The following is a 21,491-nucleotide window of genomic DNA, read 5'->3' as shown; positions in this document are numbered from 1 at the left end:
TGTGTTCTATGTATCCCACTTTAGGTTAACATTACTTCCAGGTTCAACCTCACGGATCCTTTGCTAGTTGATGAGTGGAGGCAGTGTAATTAGTCACGTGGGAAACTTTTCCTTTTTGCATTTCTAGTATATGTTGTTGCACTGTGGACTACAGATCAGACAAGATTAGATAACTAATAAGCACAAAATGTATAACAGACATGGTAAATACATGCTGTAGCTTTTAGTTGTTCATTTGTCACATTGCACCCTCTAGTGGGAATGTTAGGAGCCACAAAAAACCTCACTCATCACTGAAAGCAGGTTGCTTATTCATGTGGCAGCTGTCTAAGCAAAGTTCAAACATCTCGTGCTATTTTTAGCATTTTATTTACAGGTGGTGACAAAAATCGTCTGGCCATGTTTGCTCCTCCAACACTCTTATTACATTCATTCATCTACAAGAAGGAGACTGAAAAGCACAGCAAGAGCTCTGTAGAAGTCATTTGGGTGTTTGTGCTTTCATCTGACACCCAACAACAGCCTCCATCTATACTCAGCAATGCTACAATTAAATAGTCAGCATCTTATATCTCTAAGACACTAGAAAGCTCTTCAAGAACTTTCTTTAAGTGATGTGAGACTTCATCACTCCCAATGCTGACAATTCTCACAAAGAAGTACTTTCAACATTAGCTTTGGGCTCGAAAGTGATTAAATCATTATTGGGAAGATTTTTTCAGAACACACTTAAGCCCCTTAGTTTTATTCCACCAATGCACAATAGCCAACACAAAACCAATAAAACCATGGACATTGTTCATATAGAAAAAAATAATGATTATTTATCCCTTTTTACATAGTTAGTGTTGCAGTGGCAAAGTGGTCCTACATGCATAATTTTGTCTTTTGTCATTCGTCCTTGTATTAAATGACCACAATAGTTAATTATGACTATAACAGCATTGATATAACAAACAAAGAAATATTACAAAAGACATTCTTGCATCTAACAGTCTGACACACTAGCTGCAGCACCCGTCTGTCCGTGTGCACGTGGTTTTGTCTGTAGGAGGAGCTCCTCCAAAGAGCAGACTGCATGTCCACACCACACTGTTGGCGATGTGAGCTGAAAGGACGGAGTATCTACACTTCATGAACCTGACAGAGAGAAGAAAACACAATTAGTCAATGTGTAATCAGCATTCAAAGGTGAGGCAAATCCCTTTTTTCAACTTTATGAGTATTAATATCAGGGTGTTACTTGTGTGTATTTAAGAAATAGGAAGCTCATGTCTTTGATGTTTAAGTACTGCATATATTTTATATAACTATACATTTCAGGCATAGAAAAGCATCTGCATCACTTACATTCCTGATTTTTGCTCAGGCTAGTCCATATTATTAGTTCTTTTCACTTGATATAGGGACAAAGTTCTGCATATTTAATTTGATTACAAACTGAAGTTTGAGTCTGTGACCCCTCTGTCCGTGCAGAGGAGCAGACAAAAGTGTCAGGTTTGTTAGGGCTTCTCAGATTTAGTGGTCATGCTTTAGCTCCCACACCAGCAAGCAGCCAGGGGATAAACTGTCAAACCTTCAGGCCCATTCAAACTGGACTTTGATTTGACTAAAATTTGATCCTGGGTGATGCACAGCGGCTTCAGAAAGTACACACACTCCTTCCTTCTTACCGCAATTTGTTGTAAACTTTCTTTTAAATTAATAAAATTACACTTTTTTCCCCCATTGGTTTTCAACCACAAAATAGTATTTTTTTAAATACCGTGTTTGAGACAGTTTGTTGTCGGTGTTCACATATATTTTTCTGTAGTTTGGGGATTTTCATCTTTAATCGCAGATATAACATTAGAGAAACTGTAACATTTTATATCCACTTGTCTCACAACCAGCAGAGTTTAGCATAGTTTATAATACTTAATTCTCCGTAACTAGTCAAATTGTCATAAAATTAATTATCCACATCCCACTGTAATGCACAAACATCCAAATGAAACTTTAGTGCATGTGTGACAACAAATCTTCACCTTTGGATAATGTGCTCGTGCTGTGCTGATAGCTTGTGATGCTGCATGGCGGCGTCCCTGGTGTTCAGACTACATGACAAAGGTCCACAGCTGGTGAGGGAGGTGCTCCTGGAGCGAGGATGGGAGGAATATGATGAAGGAGAACGGGAGGAAGAAGACTGGAACCTCTACTGGCGAGGGACTGCATTTCGCAACTCAGAATTTCAGAAGCTGCTGCCATGGCAGCGCCTCAACCACCATCCCCAAACTGTTGGCATCACACGCAAGGTGATGGTGTGACATGTTGTTTGACTTTGTGTGTTTAGGACAAAACAGCATTTTCCTGCTTCGAAGTTACTAAATAAATGTGTAATGTAAGTAGATCTCACACCGCTACTAGCTTGGGCTCTACAAGGTGCATTTATACATTTAAAATGTCTTGACGAGTCAATTAAACCAATCTCACTCTTAGACTCTCCCTCTCTGGTAGGACTTCCTGGCGCGCAACCTGAGGAGAATGAGAGTCGCCTTTGGTTCGGCTCTGTATCACTTCAGTCCCACTGCCTTCATCCTCCCCAGTGAATACACCCGCTTCCTGGCTGAATACAGCAAACTCCGCCTGAGCAGAGGACCGTCGGTCTACTGGATATGTAAGCCCGTGGGTCTCTCCAGAGGTAGAGGAATCTTCCTCTTTGAGAATATTAAGGACCTGGTGTATGACTGCTCTGTTATCATACAGAGGTACATCAGCAATCCTCTGCTGATCTCCGGCTACAAGTTTGACCTGAGGATCTATGTGTGCGTACAGAGCTTTAATCCACTCACTGTTTACATGCATCAGGAAGGATTGGTGCGTTTTGGCACCGAGAAGTACAGCCTGTCGTCCCTGCGCAACCTGTACGCTCACCTGACCAACACCAGCATTAACAAGTTTGGCCCTTTCTACAAAGCCCACAAAGAGAGAGTGGGCCAGGGATGCAAGTGGACAATGAGCAAGTTCAGACATTTTCTCTCCGGCCAAGACATCAACGAGCTTCTTTTGTGGCAGCGGATCAATAACATTGTCACTCTGACCCTGCTCGCCATCGCTCCCACTGTCCCCTCGTGTCCTAACTGTGTGGAGCTGTTTGGCTTCGATATTCTTATTGATGTCAAGTTCAAACCCTGGCTGCTGGAGGTCAACTACAGCCCTGCGCTGACCCTGGACTGCCAAGCTGATATCACCGTGAAAAAAGGGCTGATCGGCGACCTGATTGATTTGATGAACTACACATCAAAAGACGGCTTAAGAGAGGACGCTTATCACAACTGTAAGTCCAAGAGTCATTGGTTCCCTGCTAACAAATTCTCACGTGTTCCTCTACCTTTGCTCTCAAAGTTTAAAGAACCCAAATTCCTGAAGAAGACAAGTGGCATCAAGACCTCACAAGCTCAGGCACTGCCGCTGATAAAAAGTCGCCACCAGCCTGAAAGTAGTTACCAGAGACGGTTTAGACAACGTTCTTATGTGTCCGATCTTCAAAGACACCTTCCTCCTGTTGACTTCAGCAATATAAATGCAGCCAAGGGCAGAATCAGAAATGCCACAGATACCAAAAACTACCCCAACAAGACCTTAAACCTAAAACCTCGCACAGTTTCTAGGACAAGTGTGTCAGTGGTAAACAGACAGACACGTCCAGCTCTTGCACGGTGGCTGTCAGACAACAGGAGTCTTCACGTGTCTGAAGTTACGAACCATGACGATGCTGAAACCGAAGCTGAGCTGCAGCTCCCAGGAGAGACAGACGTTTCCTCTTTGATACCAAATGTCCCACAGAGAGGGTTGGGATTCAGACGTACTGCTGCATCCTGGAAGCTCCAAAACATGCACAGGTACAGTATATAGCTCGCACGTTGTTCACACAGGCGCCGCATGTGAAGAGGTGAATAGTCCTTTATGTGAGCGACTGCCATAATTCTCCTTGACTGCAGAATGTATGAGAACTTCACCTGAATGAGATATTTTCACTGGATTATACGTATTACCATCACAATTATTACTACATACGTTTTTGACAACTTTAACTTTCTCTTGATGTAATTATGTTTTACAAGTTTGATAAGTAAAAAACGTTTGGGCATTTTGCGAGAATGGAGTTGATGTTCAGGAGAAGATGGTCAAATTTCGCTTAAGTTGAATTTAGAAGATACTGGCCAACATCTCTTACAATAGAACTAAACTTGTGCTGCTTTAGAAGCCATTTACTGCTGTGACAAATAACCGTTGTGCTTGATTCCCAGTGGGAGCCACAGACAGGTAAGTTCTCCTTTGGGGGAAGCCAAGGCGCTGAATGGACAACATATTCCCCCACTCAGAGCTGGAAACTTTATACGAACATTCCCGTTTAATGGAGCCACGCTGAAGGCCTCACAGCATAAACTGGATGTTAAACTGGTCATGCTGGAGCTGCACAAGCTGACTGCTGAGTTGGCCTCCAGCAAGTCAGATAAGACAAAGTGTGGAAGAGGAGGGAAGAAGGTCGTGGACGGCGAAGAAGACTTTGATTCACTGTTGTGGGGGCCAAAGGTTCCTCCGCTGCTCAGTGACTGCTTAAAGTCCACATAAAGGAGTTGGAATTTATTGCTTAGTCCTGATTTGGTTTAACTCAGATCTTTTAGTTTCTGTTCTGTGTGTATCTCAGACAGTAGAAACATGTTGCCTGTTTTTATTCTCCCAAATCATCTATATACCTATTTACATACGTAACTTCCAAAAGTACTATTTGTCAGCAACTGGCATGCAGCACCTTTTTACCAGAGTCTTCATAACAATACCTTTTGTGTTATCACTTATTTTGGAGTAACCATGTAGACCATGTAGACTACTGTGATTTAAAGACTTTTAATTTATTAAACTCTTTTTGTTGTGCATTTTCATTCACAGTCCTTTTTCAGGCAGCAAATGAACGATGCCTGTACATTGGAGCACTGGGGGTCATTCAGCTTAGGCCCAGCTGTGCCACCTTATCAACGGGTTAGTTAAGATAAAGGACATGTGGTGGGTCATGATACTGACCAGGAGAACTGTCAGTGGGAAACAGTACACTTCTAACATTATTATTATTCCTAATACATGATTATGACTATGGGTTTCTATTTAAAAAAATCTATTATTTCATTGACATTCACTTAGGCTGTTGGACAGTGACTCCACTATTATCTCGGATGTGCACTCTGCCTGATGGATACTTGGTTTCCTGTCGTCCGTTGGGGTACATGGTTTTAACCCTCCCATCTGGATATTCTGTCCTCTTGTACAAGGATGTGTGGACTTGTCTCTGACCATTAGGGAAGTCCATCATCTTCTCCCCAGACCTACAGAATATTATGATTGAGAAAGCAATTTTTACCTTAACAACATACAGTATCAAATAATGATTTCGAAACAATGTGACAATATTATTGATAAGAGTTGCTTGTCGCACAACGTACACTAAATAATTATTTAAATCTGCAGCTCCTGTCAGTTTTGTGAAGCTTAATTGCAGGCTTCAGCTCATTGTTTGCATCTTTGATGTCGCCAATAAGTTACCAGTGCTTTTTTGCGTGTCAGCGTGACTGTTAACATGTCTTATCTGAAAGTCACACACTCAGTTAAATGAACACAAAAACAAACATAAACATATCCAGAGACCCCTGATAACAACAACAACGGAGCCCTTTTCCCATAATTGGTCCATTGTTAAAAGCCTTAAAACCCTATAACACAGGGCTTATGCAGAGATGGATTATCTCCATGGACTAAAAAGTTAAATAAAATACTCCAAGAGATTCCAGGAGATTCCTGAGAAGGATCAGTTGTGCACAGGTATCTATGTGTGCACTGCAAACAGGAACTGCTAACGGCTAATTGGGTTTGGTTTGAATGGTCACAACAAGCCAAAATGTAAACAGGGCTCCAGTTGTAGCCCACAGCTAAATACAGACTACTCGTCTCAATGTCTATGGTGGGTCCCACAGTGTCAATAAAACCTTTAAGGTTGTGTTGTTGTCAGATTTCAACTACTGCACAATATACCGTAAATGGCATCATTATAAGTAAACAACATTATTTTGAGGGATTTTAAAAATGGATATGCTATATAGCCCCATTTTGTTCAAATCCTGAGCTGTGGTTCAAATTCTAGTATGGATATCACATCTAGAATATTTCACATCTAGAATATTTCTATTATGAGGAAATGGTCCAGCCATAATTGGCTCAGCGTCAACATTCTTGCAGAGTAAAGAATGTAAGGGTTGATCTCAAAACTGGATTATGTCAGTGTCTGGCATGAAAGTCACTCCCTGTGTTCACTTATTTATGAGGATCCTGTCACCAGTCCTCCTAGGTTACACTGGCTTTTGACCCTACACACACTCTGAAGCTCTCCTTGAAATACATTACTGAAGTCTTACGATGAAAGGTGAATGACAGTGCCGTCTGGGAAGATTGTCCTCTCGCTGCCATCAGGCTCCAAATACTTGATTGTCTGGTCTGGAAACAAGATCTCTCTCTTCCCCCCAGGATGTCTTTTCTCTGTCGCAGCACGAGATATGTTATAGAAGAAATATTGGATGTGTAGTCATATGCTGTGTAATATCTACGCAGTGCTTGTATGTGTGTCATTGGGTTTTATATCTCCTTAATTTCTCCATAATGAACTTCAGCTGAACTAACACAATAAAAAAAAAAAAATTTGTAATTTTTATTATCTTTACAATGAGGTTTATAATGGGATTAAACTCAAATATGAATGTGAGTTCATTCACACCACGTGTTGATCAAATGTGAACGTAAACAGTGATGCTGCAGGTGGACAGCTAAAACAAGAGCTGAGACTCACTGCAAAAGTCCAATAAGCCGGGGACACCTGCAACACTGGGGGTGAAATTCTCTTTTGCTTCTCTTTTGCTTCATCACAGTCACAAAATTTTTTCAGTTTGTTACACTGTTACACTTTTAATAAAGCATTTTGTGAAGCCTCTTTAAATATCAGCAGAGGAAAACAAAGATTTGCCATCTGGCCACCAGTGTGCATCTCTCACCAATCTGCCTGTTGGGAAAGTGAAGGACCTCCAGACCACTTGGGTAGGTGGTTTGCGTTGTCTGGGAACCAGCATAGTAATACACCTGTAAAACACATGCACATTAAGATCATTGTCAGACGAGCCCTTAAAGCCCTTCTGTTGTGCTATAAACAGTGGGGAACAAATGCAGCTCACCACGTTCCCATCTTCCAAAATGTGTTTGATGTCTCCATTGACAAATGTGACTGTCCTTGTCTTTTGATCAGCAGAAATGAATTTCTTTGTCCCATTAGTTACCGATCTGTGGGTTAAAGGTTTCTCCATCTGGGCAGAAAAAAAAAGGACAAAACGGTCTTTAAAGGAGTTTGGTGATGTCCTGTGTGAGTCTTATCATGTGTAGCTGGGTCATCACATTGAAATTGTGTTTACCACATAATATTTAACGACGATGCAAGTGGCTATGAAATGTTGTCCCTGTTACAGTTGACCGAGCTCCAGTCCTTGGTTTATTTAAATCTTGATTTTTGCTACTTTCTCCCCTGGAAAAGGTAAAATCAAGTCCGGGCAGTGACAGAACTGGCAAAGGGAGCCGATCAGCTTACACCTCATAAACATGTAACGAACTCAGTCAGTGCTTTGACACCATCTTTTGTTCACCCTCATAAATTATTGCTGAGGTGCTTAAAGACCATTTAACAGTGTATTATATACTTGAATAATTTGCTACCAATAAGATTTAATCAGCAACACAAAGGCAGAAGCTAAATACAAACCACTGTTAAGAGTTATAAAGTGGGAAAAGACACTAACAGTGAATCGTGTTATATGATAAACTGAACTAAACAAATACTCAACCATTGTGCTGACAAATTATAAACAAGTATAACACAGAGGAGATTCATTTTTAGGATGAATATGCTTTCTGATCTAAAAAGCAGGCTGCACATTATGATACATACCTCCGTCTGTTGGTCCTGTTGCACAGTGTGTTTCTGTGCAGTACATCGGTCGGTCACTTGGCAGCACTGTGACATAACTACACGTTTGTCCCTCAGCTCAGAGTTTCTTCTGATCACTTCCTCCAGCTGGCATCGAACTACCGACCACTCCCTTTCCCTCTGCTTGAACTGCTGCTGAAGGTCTTCCATCTGCTGCCTGAGGGCCTGCACACACACACACACACATTGACCTTGAGAAGAGGAAGTCTGTTTGTGTGTGCAGAGATGAACACTTTTATATCTTTAACAGTTCATCATCACACCTGATGAAATAATACTGTCAGAAAGTAGGAAACACCTTCAAGCTAATTTCAAAGTTAAGCGATGACTGTGGTGTTTTGGACTCAAACCCTCCAGGTGCTGAGAAACTGAACTACTAAACTTTTACCGTGTACTTTAAACATGGACAATTAAAGTCTTTCAGCGGGAACATACAGTACTAATGAAAAAGGCATCATCAGTGTACGGGCTACACTAATCACATCGCTGTCTAATGACAATTAGGAAACCAAATTCTGATCACGACTGGGCTGCAAATAATTCATTGCCACTGTTTAGAAATATATCCTTAAAATGTTAGCAGCACTACAGCTCTACTAAATACAAATGACCAGACCATGAAACAACATACAAATGTAGGACTGAGAGGTTTTCATGGCTTTAGGGAATCAGAAATGGTTCTGACACACAAGTGTTGCACAGCACTTACATCTCCACCAGGTCTATGAGGACTATAGATGTGTCAGCAGCTCACTGGGAGAGGTGCTGCTGTAAAACATGATAAGAGACACTCCAGCAGAACGGCTCACGGCAAAAACTCACCTGGATATCCTGGTATTTCACTTCATGCAGGCTGTGATGACTTCTTGTGGTCTGACCCTCTTCTCTTTCAGAGTGGATGTTACATCCCTTCTTGGGCTCATCTTCTTGGTCCACATTTTCTCTGCATAGAGGCAAAGACACGAGTGTTGCAGTATCAGGTAAAGCAAGACAAAGCACTGTTAGCAGCTAATGGGGACACGTTTAATGAGATGGTGCCTCGAGCTGAATGCTAGCATCTCTAACATCGACATGCTAATTTGTTAAAGATGACAAACTTAATAGCTGCCGTTAACTAAGTATGATGCAAGCTGCATTTCTTTTCTTATATTAAACTTCTGGCATGATAACATTTGCTTATTTGCACTTTGCAAATGTTTGTTTTGAGCTGATAACAATTCATGATGAGGGGCTAAATAGATTTTGAGGAACTCAAACGTGTCAACAAACAAAATAAAACGGCGTGGCCTTTCCAGGACTGCAGTCCTAAAACTTAGGACTTTTGTTTCTTACTACTACAGAATTAATTAAATATGACGAAGGGTAAACAGATGTTTTGTTGCTTACATTTGCACATCATGTTTTTGTGCCTGGAGATAAGAAAACATTAGACAACAGGAAGGAAGCTTAAACTGGCCCAATGTTACATTACATTTTACAATACATTGTTAATCAGTTGATAAGAGTTTTCCTACACAAGTCCTTCTTACCTGTGAAACCCCCGGGATGTTTGTGGCTTTAGCATTTCTTCTGAATCGTTATGTTCCAATGCAGATCTTAGTGAAGTTATCTTCATCTTTTGACCCCCTAGACAAGGACAAATATGCAATGCAGACTTTCAAGAAGGAAGCACTTATGGAAATTATCTTTATCCTTTTGAAGAGTACTGAGAACCTACTCTTCAGTTACATGTATGGAGGACAACAGAAATAATATTCCCATGGCAAACATTTGTAGTCATGGCCTAAATTAATGACTAATAACTGCTTTAATTTTTCCTGACTGGTTGTTTCTGTCTGGATTTTGTACCACTATTCATCCGGTAGCTCTGTCAAGTAGCTCCTGTTCATATTGAAGATAAAAAGATCCCTTCTGAATGCACTTTGAACATAATGTTCATCTGGGTTCAGCAGTCTGAGTTAATCAAAGCTTGTGAATATCTACACAGTCTGTTAAGTTTAAAATGACCTTCTTGTCGTTTCTCTGAACAGACATTAAAATGCATTTGGCATCATTTATTGGCCAATATGAACAGGAGCAAGCACAACATGTTTCATTTTTATTTATATGGGCACCTGAATCTTGTTTAAATAGAAATAAAATTACAACTGTAAAACAGTGTTTAATAATAAAAAATTCAATTTTTAAGATCCATCCTATCAAAATCCAACTAGGTATGTGTTAAAATTACCATTAGAATTATCACCATCCCTGTACAGGCTGCAGGAAGAACATGGGCGCTGAAGCCCGAGTCCAGATCTAAGACTCTCCAGGCACATCCACCAGTTCTCAGCCTCACTGGGATTATCACTATCATCTTCTGGCTGGTTTAAATGGGAATCCTGAACACTGGGGCGTGGTCGAGGGCATGGGAGCTTGGGAAACTGGTGACAGTGGGAGGGTGGGTTATCTTTAGTGCTACTATCACAACTGCTTGTCGTAATAGTCTGCGTAGGAGCTGTGCTGCATTTCAGAGGTGTTTCATCTCGGCTTGTGTTGTTTGGCGCACAAAGACAGACTTCTGTTGCTGTTGTTGAAGCCTGTTGTTGACCTTTGCTTCTTGCGCTTGACTTGTAGCGGCAAGGATGAAAATGTGTTTTTGTTTCAACACAGCCTGTAGAGAGAGTTTCCATGTCCAAGCTTGAGAGTCTCTCTATTTTGTTGCTCAGAGGCTCAAAACTAACAATAACTTCCTGATTTCCACGGGCCCGAGGGGAAACACTGCTGTCCCTCCGAGGGAGGGAAGTGTTTGACTTATACACAGTGGTGGGATGTTTTGGTGTCCAGACATGTGTGCTATTGTGCAATAGGGATTGTTCCCAATGATCAGCTGAGGTGGCACCACATTTGCTATTTGATCGTGTAAGTTCAACGTGACCATTCACACCGTCTTTGCCAACAGGTTTTCCTGAGGTTTCACCCAGGCTGTCTTTTTCTGGATTCACCGTCTTCTCTCTGAGGACTTTCATCTTGAAGAGTGATTGATTATTTTTACATTCTGTCTCTCCTGGATCCAGGTTGTCAAGGTTTCCTTTTCCTTCCATATGGGACTTCTCATTGGCTCTGTATTTGATTTCTTGTAGTCGGAGAACTTTCTCCTCTTGTTCAGCTGTTGAAAAATCATTGATATTCTTTTTTCTGACTTGTGGGAAAGGTGGAGCGTCATGTTGAGGCAGGACAGGAGTGCTGAAGTGAGTATGTTCATCTCTGCAAGCCTTGGGAAAATCCTCAGCATGGGCTTGGATCTGTGTTTCATTCTCTCTCTGTCTGTACTCGAGTTTCTGAGAATTACATAAAGCAAAGCAGAAATCTTGTAAAGTCCAAAACTCTTTGCTGTGCTCAGGCTGGAAGGTTGAAGACTGGAAGGTTTCAAGCTGCATTCCTTCGTCTTTAAGGACCGTAAAAGGGGAAGAGGAGCGCTTCTGGATGCCAGTGGTCAACTTCCTGCCGGGCTGCTGCTGACTGAGGGAAGCTCGCCACTGGAGCTCCTGCTGTTCAGTGACCTTCAATTTATTTGTGTCCATCGTGGAAATGCCCTCACTCTCCTGCAAGTAGTAACATCCCTCTGTTGACTCTCTCTGAACAAGAGAAATGTTGAGTCCGTAAAATACTAAAATTGTCGTATCCTGATGCAATTACAATAGAGAGTGCTACAGTAAACTACTGCAGATAGTTACAGGTTGCTATACCTGTAGCTGCTTGGCTGGCTCTTTCAGTGGCTCCTCAAAACAGTCAATTATGGTCCCTGTTTCCTTCACAGCACATCTGATAAGCATTGATGACATAAGAGAAACAAATATTATTTTACCAAAGACTTGTTATAGACATATTGTAAAAATATTCCTGCAAGTTGTAAATGTCATTGACAGTAGAGTAACACCCCAACAACCTTCCGAGTTCTACTGAGTACCTGTCATTAGTGCTAGCAGACAAGATGTTCCGCACTCCGAAGGGACTGACTAAGTCCTGGTGTCCGTCTCTGTGTGTAGTCTGACCAGGTCCTGTAATGTAAGTAAATGGCTCTGCTCAGCATGTATCATTTTAGCAAATAAATTTGATCCATTTATTCATCTTTTTCTGCAGCTTATCTGAAGATGGGTCACAGTGGCAGTAGATTCAGTAAGTCGTCCCTGATGTCCCTCTCCCAGTTGGATGCACTCAGGACTAGCAGCAGGACTAAGGCTGGCCTGGCCACCATTTTTGCTGCTTGTATTTGTCATCTTATTCTTTTGGTCACTACCCAGAGCTCGTAACCATGGGTGAAGGACGGAACGTAGATTGACGGGCTTTGCCTTCCATTCTTGTGCTGCATATTATTCCCACTTGTAAACAAGACCCCGCAGATACAGTACAGCCAGACGAAGAAGCAATCCACTGTTTTCTGACGGAGAACTAGTACAACGTACTAAGCCCCAGTTTGACAACTGAGTGCAGTAGTTTGTTAATCCAGCTGACAAACCTTCTCCTGAACTGTTCCATTGCAGGTGTCGTAATCACATATTTGACTGTGTTAGTAATCAGTGTCCATTCCAGTAAATCTATTTGTAATAATTGAAATTAGACTTTGTATAAATCGAGGGTGTTCCCACATTCCTCTTCATACGCTTCGCATTCCTCTTTTATTGTATTACATTTTAATTATGGTTGCTAGACAAAACGCAGCTTTTGTTCGTGTTCTTTAAACACATAAACAATTACTTTTCATTTATTTTTCCTAACGTCATAGAAACTTGGTCAACTAGCACAGCGCCATTTAACAAACCCAGATGTATTTAATCTATTAGCAAATCCCAAGGATCCACATATGCATTTTCCCCCCTAAAATCCCTTTGCAGCATTTTTAGCATATGCAGAGGAAAATTACAGTATTAAATTCACATTGACTCAGGGAGCGTGGAGTTAAGACACACACAAGATGTATTGCATGAGAAACTGTAGGCTTCTGGGATTCACTGAAGCCTCAGAAGAGCTATTTTCTTTTGCGCAAAGGTAAAATGTTCCCACGTTTTTTTCGTTTAGTTGGCTGTCTATCAAAATGCCACGAGTTTTTTTTCTATAATATCAGTATTTGACTGTCTTGACTTGGTTCACACATGGGTTTGCTCGGGCTACATTCACATTTTGATCTAATTGGATCATTTGAAAAAGCCTTGTTGCTTATTATTATTCCACCAAAGAAAAAGCGATTGGATTGTTTGTATTCTAAATGTGACGGCCTGGGTTTGGCCCTGGTCCTACAGTGGAAAAGCAGCTGGTGGCTCAACTCCTCAGGCATCAAGGAGGAGCCTCTCTCTCCTTATTGGAACAATAAGGCAAAAAACCAGTGGTCAAAGGAGGTGTCTACCATCTGCTCTGCACACAGAGAGCTACAGTTACTTCTAGACTTGGTGCTGGACTCTTAACAAAACAGAACAGAAAACTGGAACGACTTGGAAAACAGAAATGCACAAGGACTAAAAAGGAAAAAAAAAACATTTTAAAGGAATAAAACTAAAGACAAAGCGGAACCTTTTTTGGCCGGAATTTATTTGTTTGTATGGTGAGAATTTCCAAGTAAAGTGATTATGTTGTCAGTTTAGGAAAGTTGTATATCGCTGTATATCTGACTATTCAAATGGCAAACAGCAGTGCATCTACTTACCAGCTCATTGAAGACTGTGAAGCCACAAACAAGGTGCTGTATAAGTTGTATGCCACTGTCGTGATTGTGATTATTATTTTGGCTCTGCCTTTGAACGCATCTGTCCTGCACCTCTTCATATTCAAGCTCAAGTTCTGGAAGTCCCACACCAATAATGTTTTCCTTTTCAACCTGGCTTTGGCTGATGCTCTGCTGCTGCTTTGCCTGCCCCTAAAGGCATATAACTTCATCCAAGGACGGAGGAGGAGTGGGAATGGCACACTTTGCAAAGCTATGCTCTTCATGTTGTTTTTAAACCGCGGAGCTAGCATCGCCTTTCTAACGGTGACTTCGATTGATCGATATTTTAACGTGGTACGCCCAGGTCGAAAGAACGTCCTCCGAGCTCTCAAGAAGTCTCCTGAGATATCTGTTCTCATCTGGCTTCTACTTCTGCCTCTCACCATTCCCACCATGCTCAAGAGCTTTGATTGTTGCAAGAGTCACAAACATGACAAAGGTGGTACCTTAATTAAGGTAATTGCTGTAATGTACAACTTGTGTCACAATGTGCTAGATTTTCCCCACTAGTTTCAAAAATGTGAGTGTTTGAAATGAGAAGAAACGACAAAGCATGTGAACAGAAACAATTAAGCCTTAACTAATTATTTTGTGATGATGTGGCAAACACAGTGGTGAGTGAACAGGTTTTTTATAGCTCCTATAAAAAAGGCTTAGGGTGAAGGATTTACACTCCTCTTTTTATGAAGGGTGATAATTTTGACTGTAAACTGTTTTAGAGAGATGTTGATTCAATAGTGTTCATTCATTTGTACGTGCTGCTATTGAACTGCACAGAGGTATTTCTGCCAAGCCTGGCTTTATTGATATAAATGGGCCGGACAATGTAAGAAAATAACCCGTTTTAGAATAGTGGTTAACCTGTAGCCTAGTGGTATTCCAGTGTAGAACCCAGGCCAACCAATCAGGAAAGACCCTATATTTGTTATGTATGTGACAATTACGTCAATCCTTTTCTCTGATTGAAGGATATGATGGACGGTATGAGAGAGGCAGTCTTCTTCACTCAGATCCTCCTCCCCTTTGTCATCCTGGTCTACTGCACAGTGCACATCATCAACCGGCTCAGTACAAAAACTGTTGGGGATACGACCAAGCTGAGAAGAGCAGTTTTTCTAGTGATGTCCGTGATGGTGGTCTTCTCTTTCTGCTTCCTCCCCTGCACCATAGCTAGGGTAGTTCTGTTGTTCGTACGCATGTACGAGTTGAGCGAATCCAACGAGGATAAGGCTGTTGTGGCCTTTGACGGACTCATGGTCCTCTCCTACATGGACTGTCTGCTGGATCCTCTGATCTACGGCTTCTGCAGTACCAAGTTTAAAGCCGTTTATTTCGCCAATTATTTCCCTTTCTTAGTGAAAGGAGCCCCAGTGCCGCTAGACAGCTCAAGAAGAAAGACAGTGCACCCTATACGCAGCAATGCCATTTGAGCTTTATGGAAAATGGAGGATTGAATGTAGCTACACCAGGGGCTGTTTCTCTCTGTAGAGTTTCCCCTACAATTACAAAAGTCAGGCAAACACTTCAGGCACATTTTCTATAAGGAGCTCTTTAGTCAGGAGGGATAACTCACTGGCTAAATACAGGACGATATTCTTCTGCAAACTGTGCCTGAAAAGTAGGGCTTATCTTACTATATGTTGCTTTACAGTAGCTGACATATAGATGACGCTAACTGTCAGAGACAATGATTATAGAAATTGAATATCAGTGAGGATGGAGCCACCTCAGCTGCACAGTGGCTACAACAGAATCCTGTAAATGCTGTAAAACACAATTTTACACATGTTGTGTGGTGTCACTTGTACAACCCTTTGTGTATGTAACCTGAATGTAACCTGACAGCGTTCTCCAAAAATATACTTACCATGCCTCAAAGCATCCTAGGAGAGTTGACATGAGAGTTGAAAGTGGTGAGTAAAAGTGGTAGCGTGAGATGGAAAGTACTCTGGATTTAAATTTAGCGTCCGTCGTCTTGTAAAGTTGAATGTGAAGTGAAACCCAAAGAACAAAAAGTAGGCAACTGTCCAGCATAAATCATGAATCCCATCAAATTAGTCAGAATGTAGAATAACTTGCCACTTCACCTCACAGCTCTGACTTACATCCATAAAATCTACGGTAATAATGCAAGAATTTAATCAAGTTTTTACTCATCTGCTTGTGTGAAATATTCATCATTGTGACAAAATGCACTGAAAGAAACACATTTTAAATTTGTGCTGTGCAATATTATGTAACTTTCTTGTCAAGCTGTATTTATTATGAAATCTGATGTACCCAATAACTAGAAGTGAAAACAACCGAGAAAAAAAGTGACTGATGAAAGAAAATCGTATCTATTTTCTGTACTTTGAAAGACGGATGCTTATTTTTGACCATGGGATCAAGGAGTAAAATGTAAGTGTGAAAATGTGAGCAAGAATATTTGACCCTACAAATGTCACAATTACAAAAATGACAAAGTGTGAGTACGGGAAACTGCAACTATTTACAGAGTAAAGACTGGACCACATGTCCTAAGGTCATATTCACGTGACCTTTAATAGGAAAGCAAACAAACTTTAGCGCCCAGCAATGTTGTTTATGGAAACACCGTCAGTCAATTGCGTAGATGTGACCTTTGCTATATTCATGTGTTTGAAGTATGTACAGTATGATTTTATCATCTGAAACTCTGATAAACACAACTGTACATCTCATTACATTATACGTATAAACACGTACATAGGGTTTTTTATTGGCTACGTCCTTAAGTCGCTCATTTCTGTCACTATCCTCTGTAATTTCACAGCATAACAACATTCATAATAATTTGTTTAGGTAAGGTTGTTTTAGGCCCCTAAAAAAAAAAAGGGTCTGTCACTTCCTGGAGAGACTGATTTACGCTAACATGAATGCAGCACCGTTGCAGTTTTTACCTCATATAACCTGAGGAATTCTGGGCATCTATATCATATTGTTATGTACAGTTTAAACGCTTTGTACTTTGTTATACGTGTCCCAATAAAAGCTCTATGTACAATACCTGGTAGACATGATACAATAGTTGTTGAATTTGGGTAAAGTTGTTAAGGTACTTTGCACAAGCCTGCTCCTCTGTTTTACAGGTGTCACTGGGTAGAACTGTTCTTGTATTTTATGATTTTATTTATTACTGCTGGAATATATGAAAATGTAAATATATATTTTTCTGTGAGTACATTTCTACTGGCTTATCCTTTGCCTAAATTCTAAATCTATGTATGTGTATATATACATGTATATATATTTGTGTGTAATAATATGTGTGTGTGTGTCTGTGTGTGTGTGTGTGTGTATATAAAACAGATGTGGATACACTGCACAAGAAACCAATTAGATGCATTACAAGAACATGAAAAACGCTGCGAGTCCTTTTAGAAAATGGCATTTTGGTCATTTTGAATAATATTAAAGTTTTGTGTACTTTCTCAGTGATATGAAATCTATCTGGGATCAGATGAGATTCCCTGTTTTGCTTGTGTATGAGTAGAAGTGGTGTTAAGATGGCTTCGGGGGGCAGCAGCTGGTTCTTACCCTGGCTGGCACTTTTGGGGACTACATGATCCTCAGTCCTCCTCTGATCGGATGGAGGAGATGACGCTGGGAAAACTGGGAGCTGTGGGGCCAAAGAATAAGAATCCTGAGAGGTGTAAAAGACAACACAATAGAGTGGATTGAGTTAAACACTGAAAGTGGTCTAATCTAGACTTAGTGCTGATCAACTCAGAACAAGCACCTTACTGGACATTAAGCAATCACCTTCTCAGAGTTTGTAAATGGCAGCACAGGCAACAAGCCAATCCACCACGAGGGCACACATGCGGGAAACATCTGACCTTTAAGAGAAACAGAAAAAATGACACAGCGGGGAATTGGACAGTGAACTAAGATGTTTGATTTCTAAGAGCTGGGTCTGAGAGGAAACTGCTGTGAAAAAACAGGTTGCCGTTGTTTCGATAGACGTCCCGATCACAAAAAACAGAAAAAGTGAATGTGAGTGGATACAAATCAAAATAACTGAGTGTGTGCTGTTAAAAGGGATGGAAAAATTACAAAGACAGAAACTGAGTCAGTTTCTTGGAGGACAGCTGCTTGAAGTAAAACAGAGGCTTTGGTGTTAATGTCAACCAAAACTAAACCAAACCAAAACTCCTTTCACCACTGGGGCTGGTCGTCATGTTTAAATCATTATTACAGTGTCAAAAAGCGCATTTTTTGACATTGACATACTGTAACGTATATCTGAATATGGGAAATGTGAAAGTGACTCATTTTGTTTTGATTGTTTGCACTCCCTTTACACTTCCTGTGCATCCATTTTGGGCCTCGAACTCTTCATTTCTTGGAGGTAACCTTCTTCATTGTGATCATTGTCCCTTTCAATATCCATCTCCACTGCACCGTACTACATAGAAAACGGTTAGGAAAAAGAAAAAACTGAGGAATGCTGTGTGGGTGGTGATGGCTGTCTTCTGCATCTGTTTCCGGCCTTGTACCATAGCCAAGGTGGTGCTACTGTGCTTCAGGCTGAAAGATTGGCATATAGCAGAGGATGTGGTGATTCAGGTCTTCGACAGCCTTGCGGTTTTATCTTACATGGACTGCCTGCTGGACCCTGTGGACCCTGTGGACATAGCCACTACTCCACCCGCCCAGCCGCAGTGTTTTCAACTGTTCTGGCAGATTTATCTCATTTATGGACTTTGTGATTTATCAGTGGAAATGCAGCACGTTTCCTATGGATTCACGCCTGTTTGGGTCAAAACACTGCAGGTACACAATCACACTGCAAGTTTCAAAAAACATTTGTAATTTTATAATACAATTAAAACAAAGTATTTGTTTTAAATAGTGGTTGAAATAATTTGTCACATTTATAATTCGTTTTCATACTTTGCCTGCACAAGTGCCTTGTGATTTGTCTTTAAAGGGAATCGGATGAAATACAGTATCTGTTATTGTGATCTTTGGAAAAGTTAATAAAACGTGTTTATTTGGATTCATTAGGATTATTACAACGTTTTTTTTTTTATTTCTGAACTTCACTTTGAAATGCATATGTTAAAAAAAATGCGTTTACACAGCACTTTTCGAACTTACTGCTACCCAGAGCACTTCTGTACTGTGTTTTCTATTTTTTCTATTTCTTTATTACATGTACATGCCTGGAGAAACCAGGAATCGAACTCCTGCTACTCCTAGAGAACCGCTCTACCTGATGAGTATATTATTATTATTACTTATTATTATTAATAAGTATTATTACTTATTATTATTACCCAATGTAATAATACTTAACCACATCCTGTTATGTGAGTTTCTAAAGTGAGTTTAAAAGTTGACCAACTGAGCAGAAGGACAGTAGGTTTTTAGGGATTTTAATCCCATTTTCTATCTTTTCTTCATGTTTCTCCTAAACTAAATCTTCTCTGCAATTAAAAAGGACAAACCCTGAATAACCCAAAATAAAACTGACCTGTTCCTAAAAGAGCCAGCAGTCTACTTTGTTCCTGTAGAACCTTGTGGATCTGCTCAAACTGCTGATGAACAACCTCATATAGATGATTTGGAGCCTGTCAACAAACATACAAATTTTAGTCAAAGGGCAAATTTTTGTCAAACGAAAGAGAACATAACATGCTCCAGTGACGCAGTTTGAAACCTTTGAGGGGAGTCACTGTAATCGGATGCTCTACTGCTCTCCAGTGGCAATAAGACGAACTGGACAAACAGTCAAAGGGCCCCATTGCATGGAATTTTGCTGTATAAAATCCACAGATCATTTGCATTCTTGTTTACAGAGGCCAGTGTTGTGAGCAAATACATGTCTTGTATGTGTATAAGAACATCTGTAAGAAAATTTGACTGGTGAGTTAAGGTTATCATTAGCTGTTTTTACTCTATTACACTATTTTGTTATTGACTTTTGTGCAATGATTTAGTTTTTGTAAATTGCAGAGATGTATTTCTTACAGGTTTTACCGTTGGATTTGTGGTGTAAGAGGCTTCTGCATCTATTCTCGCAGCAGTCGTCTGGGTTTGTCCAATGGAGGAGGTGTCATCAGTGCTCAGGGGAGGGGAGATATAAGGGGGAGTCTTGCCCAGTACTGGTTCACCTTGAAAGCCTGAAGGACTCAGACTGTCCCCCTGTTTCTCCACCGCACTGATTCCAGAGATGGGCAAGACAGATGATAGACAGGGACCTGACCGGTTTGAGTCTGTGGACAGACTCTGGGACGCTCTCTCCATTGGTATTTCAGCAGACATCCCTGGATGATGTTCAGCCGGCTTGCAGGCAACTCCTTCCTCCTGAGCTTGTCTTCATCTGAACGGCCACAGCGTTTATTAAGACGAACATAAAATGAACTCAATGCAATGAAAAAGAACCAAACAGGTTTGCAGAGAAGAATCATTACCCTGAAATAATATCGGGAAATGGAAACATATGGGCTTAAAGTCCCTATTAACATCTTCTTTAATCTGATGAGCCAAGTCCTGTGTATATAACTACAATTTATATATAACATTTCTTGCTGCTTTTGAAATTATTATAATCTACTAATCTAATAATACTGTTTAATCCTGACAAGATTGTTGAATTTTTTGTACCGTACCTATGCTAGCTAGAATGGTTAGCTTGCTACATGTGAACCTTGTTTTCTTTGTCCTAATTATTATGTTTTAATTAGTGGTAAAGCTAACAAGTAGCAAAAACGTGCTGTTAATTGTTTTACAGTGGTCACCCCAGTTTCAAAGACATCTCTCTGCTAATAGCAGCACAATGAAGGCTTTCAAAATACTCCGATACTCTGTAAACCGAACAAAAATGGCCGCCAACTAAAGCGAACAACCGCCAGAAACACTGGCACTGAAATCAACCAACTGCCGCAATCGACATTAATGTCCGTCAACTTCTGCGAGTTTGTACGCTTCCTAATACATATGTACAGTGAACACACGTTCTGCAAAATTTGAAAATAAAAACACAAATATATTATATATTACTTTAAAGTTAAACAATTTTCAAAGGCTTTAAGTAACATTACATTGATTGTTTCACAAAGAAATGTCTTGTAACTTATAAATACTGACCTGTTATTCAAATGCCTCCAATCAGTGTTAAAATCAGCAACATCTAGAAACTACTTAAGATGAATTTAGTGTAAATAATGTTGGCACAATGTCACGTGGTTAACTTTTATACATTAACTTAAGCAGCACGGTCGAACATTGATAACCCTTTTATTTTTTGGTTCACTTTGAAACGTTTTACAAAATGGAACGTTTTACCTGCCAGTTTCAGCAAAGCTACAGCAACACACGTAACGTCGTGTTAAAAGCTACACGTTAGTCAGCTCCATTTGATTGAAGGTGAAGTTACCTGTGGTCCCAGGTGAGGTGGTTTTACGGTTGAGGGAAGTTTACTGTTGCTATAGTTACCGGAGTCGTTTCTGAAACTTTTTCTCCTCACTTATTCAGCTAAATGACACCATCATGCAGATATCTCAGAGTAAAACAAAAGTTCCCTCGATATTACAGTGTATCTGTCGATACCGCACTGAAAACATTGGGACCTTTTTCTCAGGACATTTATTTCAAACCCAAACTTCCGCCAAGACCTTTCACAATAAAATGGCAGCAACGCGCTGGGACAGCGGACTGTGGACGTCC

At 40.5% G+C, this 21,491-nt stretch overlaps 3 protein-coding genes across 4 annotated transcripts; 2 read left to right on the top strand and 1 right to left on the bottom strand.

Moving 5' to 3' along the window:
- Nucleotides 1-381: 381 nt before the first annotated feature.
- si:ch211-140l13.3 (centromere protein J) lies at nucleotides 382-21,435 on the bottom strand. 2 transcript variants are annotated; one of them, XM_067481890.1, is made up of 16 exons: nucleotides 21,202-21,435; nucleotides 19,803-20,145; nucleotides 19,297-19,393; nucleotides 17,580-17,656; nucleotides 17,355-17,460; nucleotides 12,006-12,096; nucleotides 11,785-11,860; nucleotides 10,287-11,673; nucleotides 9,586-9,682; nucleotides 8,879-8,999; nucleotides 8,018-8,221; nucleotides 7,254-7,382; nucleotides 7,077-7,161; nucleotides 6,447-6,567; nucleotides 5,178-5,363; nucleotides 382-1,140 (listed from the first exon to the last, which is right to left on the bottom strand). In XM_067481890.1, the coding sequence occupies exons 2-16, from the start codon at nucleotides 20,085-20,087 to the stop codon at nucleotides 1,005-1,007; spliced, it is 3,198 nt and encodes a 1,065-aa protein (XP_067337991.1). In that variant the 5' UTR covers nucleotides 20,088-20,145; nucleotides 21,202-21,435; the 3' UTR covers nucleotides 382-1,004. The 2 variants fall into 2 exon arrangements, with proteins under 2 accessions (XP_067337991.1, XP_067337992.1); XM_067481891.1 differs by having other exon boundaries at nucleotides 17,355-17,436.
- On the top strand, nucleotides 1,089-5,111 carry ttll2 (tubulin tyrosine ligase-like family, member 2). Its single transcript, XM_067481892.1, has 4 exons — nucleotides 1,089-1,191; nucleotides 2,060-2,294; nucleotides 2,497-3,881; nucleotides 4,290-5,111. Exons 2-4 carry the CDS (start codon nucleotides 2,073-2,075, stop codon nucleotides 4,612-4,614), a joined length of 1,932 nt encoding a protein of 643 aa, XP_067337993.1. The 5' UTR covers nucleotides 1,089-1,191; nucleotides 2,060-2,072; the 3' UTR covers nucleotides 4,615-5,111.
- gpr31 (G protein-coupled receptor 31) lies at nucleotides 13,657-17,368 on the top strand. Its single transcript, XM_067481893.1, has 2 exons — nucleotides 13,657-14,252; nucleotides 14,765-17,368. The coding sequence occupies exons 1-2, from the start codon at nucleotides 13,710-13,712 to the stop codon at nucleotides 15,224-15,226; spliced, it is 1,005 nt and encodes a 334-aa protein (XP_067337994.1). The 5' UTR covers nucleotides 13,657-13,709; the 3' UTR covers nucleotides 15,227-17,368.
- Nucleotides 21,436-21,491: the final 56 nt, after the last annotated feature.

The sequence above is a fragment of the Channa argus genome, chromosome 17, assembly GCF_033026475.1.
Source record: "Channa argus isolate prfri chromosome 17, Channa argus male v1.0, whole genome shotgun sequence".
Classification (NCBI taxonomy): Eukaryota; Metazoa; Chordata; class Actinopteri; order Anabantiformes; family Channidae; genus Channa; species Channa argus.
Note: the sequence above shows the minus strand (reverse complement) of the source record. Positions and strands in the feature narration are given on the sequence as shown.

What these genes read in the sequence shown, in the direction of transcription:
- ttll2 (XM_067481892.1), top strand. Translation starts at nt 2,073, where the DNA reads ATGGCGGCGTCCCTGGTGTTCAGACTACATGACAAAGGTCCACAGCTG. An exon ending in CTGTTGGCATCACACGCAAG is followed by an intron (nt 2,295 to 2,496) that starts GTGATGGTGTGA and finishes CCTCTCTGGTAG; the next exon opens with GACTTCCTGGCGCGCAACCT. An exon ending in AAGCTCCAAAACATGCACAG is followed by an intron (nt 3,882 to 4,289) that starts GTACAGTATATA and finishes CTTGATTCCCAG; the next exon opens with TGGGAGCCACAGACAGGTAA.
- gpr31 (XM_067481893.1), top strand. Translation starts at nt 13,710, where the DNA reads ATGGCAAACAGCAGTGCATCTACTTACCAGCTCATTGAAGACTGTGAA. An exon ending in AAGGTGGTACCTTAATTAAG is followed by an intron (nt 14,253 to 14,764) that starts GTAATTGCTGTA and finishes CTCTGATTGAAG; the next exon opens with GATATGATGGACGGTATGAG.
- si:ch211-140l13.3 (XM_067481890.1), bottom strand. Translation starts at nt 20,087, where the DNA reads ATGTCTGCTGAAATACCAATGGAGAGAGCGTCCCAGAGTCTGTCCACA. An exon ending in CCCCAAAAGTGCCAGCCAGG is followed by an intron (nt 12,097 to 17,354) that starts GTAAGAACCAGC and finishes CTTACATTACAG; the next exon opens with GACCTGGTCAGACTACACAC. An exon ending in AGCCAGCCAAGCAGCTACAG is followed by an intron (nt 11,674 to 11,784) that starts GTATAGCAACCT and finishes TCTCTTGTTCAG; the next exon opens with AGAGAGTCAACAGAGGGATG.